General features: G+C 30.7%; 1 protein-coding gene across 1 annotated transcript; it reads left to right on the top strand.

Moving 5' to 3' along the window:
* Positions 1-337: 337 nt before the first annotated feature.
* On the top strand, positions 338-1,761 carry LOC128194960 (uncharacterized). The gene is made up of 2 exons (XM_052871577.1): positions 338-1,254; positions 1,338-1,761. The coding sequence occupies exons 1-2, from the start codon at positions 439-441 to the stop codon at positions 1,683-1,685; spliced, it is 1,164 nt and encodes a 387-aa protein (XP_052727537.1). The 5' UTR covers positions 338-438; the 3' UTR covers positions 1,686-1,761.
* The last annotated feature ends 4,218 nt before the right edge of the window (positions 1,762-5,979 follow it).

The following is a 5,979-nucleotide window of genomic DNA, read 5'->3' on the forward strand; positions in this document are numbered from 1 at the left end:
TAAGCAGGGGTTTTTAGGTAGTTGCAGACCATTTATTGGTGTAGATGGTTGTCACTTGAAGACAAGTTATGGAGGTCAGTTGTTAGTTGCAGTAGGAAGAGACCCTAATGACCAGTATTTCCCACTAGCTTTTGCTGTGGTAGAAACAGAATGCAAAGACACATGGATGTGGTTTTTGACACAGCTGCTTGATGATATTGGAGGCATAGATTGTCAAAGGTGGATCTTTATTTCGGATCAGCAAAAGGTACATTAAAATATGTAGTTTAGTTAGAAATTTATTTTGATTATGTAATACTTATTGGTGTATTATGGTTGCAGGGATTAATGTCAGTTTTTGATGATATCTTGAATGGAGTGGAACACAGGCTATGTTTACGCCATTTATACAACAATTACAAGAAAAAATTTGGGGGAGGTTTGCTCATTAGAGACCTCATGATGGGGGCTGCGAAGGCAACATACTATAAGGAATGGGAGAAAAAAATGGGTGAGTTAAAAAATCTGAATGTTGATGCCTTTAATTGGTTAATGGGTATACCAACTAAAAGTTGGTGTAAGCATGCTTTTAGTGCTTATCCTAGGTGTGATGTGTTGATCAATAACTTGTCAGAATCATTTAATAGTACTATTTTAATGGCAAGGGACAAACCAATAATTTCAATGATGGAATGGATTAGATCATACATAATGAGTAGGTTTGCAAGTCTTAGAGAAAAAGTTGACTCATATCCTGGTGATGTTATGCCTAAACCGAGGAAAAGATTGGATATGGAGGTTGAAAAGAGTGGGAATTGGCTTCCGGTATGGGCAGGGGGTTCACAGTTTGAAGTAACTCATGGCTTTACCATGGACAAATTTGTTGTTGATTTAAGTAATCACACATGTACTTGTTACTTGTGGGATTTGGTAGGAATACCATGTAGACATGCGGTTGCTGCCATTCATTACAAATCAGAAAACCCAGAAAATTATGTTCATCCTTACTATAAGAAAGATGCCTATAGAACTTGTTATGCACCAATTATAAGTCCTATCAATGGACAACAACTTTGGCCTACATCTGACTCTCCAAAACTACTACCTCCCATTTACAAAACACCTCCTGGGAGGCCAAAAAAATTAAGAAGACGAGAAGCTGATGAATATGTCAGCCATGGAAAATTGTCAAAGACCAATACTGCTATGAGATGTAGCACTTGCAATGCATATGGACACAATGTAAGGACATGTAAAAAGAGCCAGAAAAGCAAGGTAAATCTTCTTGGTAATGTTATTTACAAGTTGATTTATTACTTTTGTTATCTAACTATCTAACTATCTTACTCCTTTCATAGGACAAAAGGGGGGCTTCTACATCAACACCTGGATCTGCATCAAGAAGGGCTGCATCTGCATCTGCATCTGCATCAGAAGGTGGAAGGGCTGCATCTGCATCTGCATCAGAAGCTGGAAGGGGGGCATCTGCATCACAAGCTGGAAGGGCTGCATCAATTGCTGGAAAGGGGGCATCTGCATCTGCACCACAAGTTGGAAGGAGATCAGCCAGAGATGCAGGGGTTGGGGCTGCTTCTACATCACAAGCTGGAGGATCTGCAACTATGCGTCAAGGGGCAAGAAGAGCATCCTCAAGATTGGCTGCACAAATTGTAGGGTCTCAAGGAAGTTGTAATTCAAGGATGTAATTTCAAACAATTTGTAGTGGCTGTAGGGTCTCAAGGAAGTTGTATTTAAAGTAGTGGCTGTAGTGGACCACTTTTTTGTCTTGTAGTGACTGTAACCCTTTAAAGTATGTTGGGACCACTATTTGAACGACTTGTTTATTAATCAATATGGACCACTTTGCTTTGGTTTTACTTATGCTGTAACTGGTTAAGCTGCTGTCTGCTATTAGTCCCTCTGCTGTCTGCTTTGGTTTGCTTTTTTTTATGCTGTAATTGCTTTTAGTGGTTTTAGTCCCTCTGCTGGGACAAGCTACAATTTGGTGGCAGTTTGTGGTTTTAGTCCCTCTGCGCATTTCCCATTCTAAACCAGCACTTTTGGTGCTAAAGAGCAACTCATACAGTGATTTTTTCATCTCCAAGCTTTTAGCCTCTGCTGGCAGTTACTACATGTCAAATTTGGTAAAACAAAGTTGCTAAAATCATCACATTAACATTCCAAACTCGTTTATGCAAAATTCACATTTAAACCCCCAAATTTTTAGCACTTTTTCTGATAAGTTGCAGAATTGGTAGTCAAAGCTGCTAATATTTGCAAACTATATAACACAAATGCACATAACACAACCATCAAGGCACAATTGAACTGAACTTCCACATTTTATTCAATTTAAAACTTGCTTGTACATCCACAACACAACCTATCTAATTACAATTTACCTTCAACACAAACAGAATACAAAACATGGCTGTTAATGCCCATGACAATACAAAAAACACCAACATCATTTTGAAATTTTTTCTCTCTTCCTCTAATTTCTTCTTCAACTTGTCCTTCTTCTTCCTTAGATCCAACACCACATTTTCAATACACACTTCAACTTCTTCACTCTTCCTTTGTAAGCTTCCTTCCATTTCGAAATCTCCTTCATCAACCCATTCAAAGAAGTTACAGCTTGAATTACTCTGCAAATGAAAATAACAAATCACCAATACAATATTCAACACAATAAATAAAGCTTTTATTCTCACTTACTGCCCAATTTCTACATCTATAAAATAGTCTCCCTTTGTTCTTCAATGTAGTTGCCTTCAACAACAACAATCTTTCCCCACAACCACAGTTTTTTGAAGCTAAGTGAGAGGATCCACATGTTTGGGACATTCCAGAACCTGTGCTCCTTGGTGTGCAACCTCCTCTATCACCTTTCATTTCCCTTCAAAAGTGATTAACAAAGAAAATGAAGTTCGAAACCAAAACCCTTCAACAAAACCCTATATCCCCAAATCCATCCATCAATTTAAACCAAAACAGAGACGAATATGAACTTACGTGCCCAACTCCACCAATGGCCAAGAAGGTGATATCCAAGCTTGAACCTTGACTTCGTCTTTACTCAAATCCTTCACACAACACTTTGCAGTGAAAGTAATAAACCAAACTTTACCAATGTTGGATTAACTTTGCATTTCAGCTGTAACAACACCTGGACAGAGACGTTAGAACACGTAGACACAGACGTTAGAACACGTGGACAGAGACGTTAGACACATCAGCACATATTTAACGGTGTTAGTTTTCGAGGACTAAAACCAAAGTTTCGAAAAGATTGAGGACCAAATCGTACCTTACTTTGAAAGAGGGACGAAAACCAGAAACGGCCAATAGTTTAGGGACTAAAAACATATTTAACCCTAAATTTTATATTACAACTTAGAAAATATCATGAGATATAAAATAAGAAAATAATCTGGCTAAACCAAATAGAAAAACTCCATAATATGTTATTATAGATATATATATATATTTATATTAAATTAAAATGATAGTATGTTCTAAAAATAATATACTCTGCAAGTATTTAATATTTTATATAAGATAATGGTTTCTCAAACGTATATTAATATATTAAAGTATTTTTTAAAACAATGAAATAAATATAACTACTAATATAATAGTAAGACAATTGACAAAATATAAAATATCTGAAAACTAATAAAAAAAAGTAAAGTAAATTTATTATATTATTACCAATAAAAATGATGTATTTGATGATTGTAATTGTATTAATGATTTAAGGATTAAGAGATGGAGATTTTTTTTTCTTCATTTTATTATTGTATTCTAATTATTCTTTTATTTTAATTTGATTAGGTTAAAAAGTGATTTAAAAATGTTGTAAAGTCATTAAGAGATTTAAGTTATTATTCAATTAATTAAAATATGTTTTAATATATTAATATAATTTATTGATTTTGTAAGGAAGAATATTTATAAAAAAAATAAAATAATTAATTAAAATGAAAACCTTGAAATTTACTTTGTTTTTTGATCGATTTAAACAATATTTTAATTTTTCTAAATATTGATAATTCTCAAAGGCTGATTTGTGTAACACTCTAAACATTATACTATCCACTATATCATAAATCCATCAAAATGTTTGAACAGAGATTATGTGAACACAAAATAGAACTTAAATTTATACAATAAATATATATATATATATATATTTATAAAAAATAATTCAAAATAAAACAAATCATTATTCTTATCCAAATGTTTATCTCATAATGTTATACTTATATTAGCTTATGTACATGACATAATAATCGCAAGTCACACACCACCAATACATCAAATAGTAAGCTAATAAAACTAAAATATATTATATATAATATTATCATCATTAACTCAAATAAAAATATCAATAATTCACATTCAAATGTCTATCACACAACACAACTATCTTAGTTCATCCTTCACGACTCATCCATAACATATATATCAAACTCAAATTATAAAAAACTCGTGTATTAAATAAACTTTGAAGTATTGCACTTGTCATAACTCACTCATGTATCTTAGGAACTATAGTTATATATATTTGGATTAAAGTCCATTTCGAGTATGACAAATGTTATTTTCATATATCTGGAAGATATAGTTCTTTTTTACATTCCACACCACATACAAAAACCTTTTTCAACTTTCACCTTTAAATATCTTTCTTTATGTAAATTCAATATTAACAAAATCATGACAATCTCAAAATAAAATCACTTTTCAATACACCATCTAATATTATTTCATAATAGTATTGTCTCCTTAAGAGTCACTTCATTCATATTATTCATACAAAACATATATTTCATTCCAAAAACTTTAATATAATTAAAAGAAAACTATTTTCTCTACATCTATTATCTATTGTAGAATTCAAAAATTAGTTTATGATTTGATTGTTTCCTATTGTGTTTATCTAAGTTATCTTACTCTTTCCTTATATCAAATATATATAATTTAGTGAAAATATTCTTTGAATATATATATATATATATATATATATATATAACCAATTTAGTTAAGTGATATAGTTGGACTCAACAATAACATATCAATAACTCTCATTGGACCAATTTGACTCATTGGTCTATCCATCCAAATTTGTAAATAGACACAAGTCACCATACATAACATCAGTTCAGTCACTATATAAATAAGAGAAGAAATAATTTATTAAAAAAATAGAAAATTTGCTTAAAAATTTGATCAAATTAAAATGTTTCCTTATCCCTAAGCTACTTTGAAGTGTAATCAAATTCAAGACGAGAATTTATAAAGGGAGAAGGGATTAAAAAGAAAATTAAAGAATGAGAGACAACAGCTATTGATATTACAATTTTTGATTGTGTTTTAAACTATTAAATTGATTTTTAATTTTTATAAAATGTATATCATACATTATAATTCTTTCTAGGCTTTATGAAATTAGATGATATTTTTGTTCTTGAAAAAAACAATTCCTATTAAGAAAAGATTATGTTAATATTGGAAAGACCTTTTAGAATTTATTAACTGGATATCTTATAATTATATCTTTTCTCGATGATCTTATTTTTAATTTTTTTGTACGTGCTTGATTGGAATTATCAAAATGATAGTATGATAAGGTTTCATAAAGTGTTTTAAAGTATCTTAGGTTCAAAACCTTTTACAAAAGTAAACTATCTTTATCTCTAACTTTTCCTTTCTTTCTCTTATTTTGTTACATTATTTATTTATTTTTTTTTCATATATCAAATTATCTAAAACATCTTGAAAGGGTATAAAACTTGTTTTTATAAGCTTAATTTAGTTAATAGTCAATTCGTTAAAAGATTATTGTTTAATTACATGTTATATTTCAATTCACTCTTCTCCTAACAAAGTTAAACAAGTTTTTCAATGGACAAAAACTTTGGATATAAAACATAATTAACACAAAAATATTTGCTACTACATTAAATATTTGAAAAATGAAGTTTTGTGATGCGT

Source organism: Vigna angularis, chromosome 1 (genome assembly GCF_016808095.1).
Source record: "Vigna angularis cultivar LongXiaoDou No.4 chromosome 1, ASM1680809v1, whole genome shotgun sequence".
NCBI lineage: Eukaryota > Viridiplantae > Streptophyta > Magnoliopsida > Fabales > Fabaceae > Vigna > Vigna angularis.

Coding starts and splice junctions, on each gene's coding strand:
- LOC128194960 (XM_052871577.1), top strand. CDS start 439: ATGATGGGGGCTGCGAAGGCAACATACTATAAGGAATGGGAGAAAAAA. Junction 1,255..1,337: donor AAAAGAGCCAGAAAAGCAAG/GTAAATCTTCTT, acceptor CTCCTTTCATAG/GACAAAAGGGGGGCTTCTAC.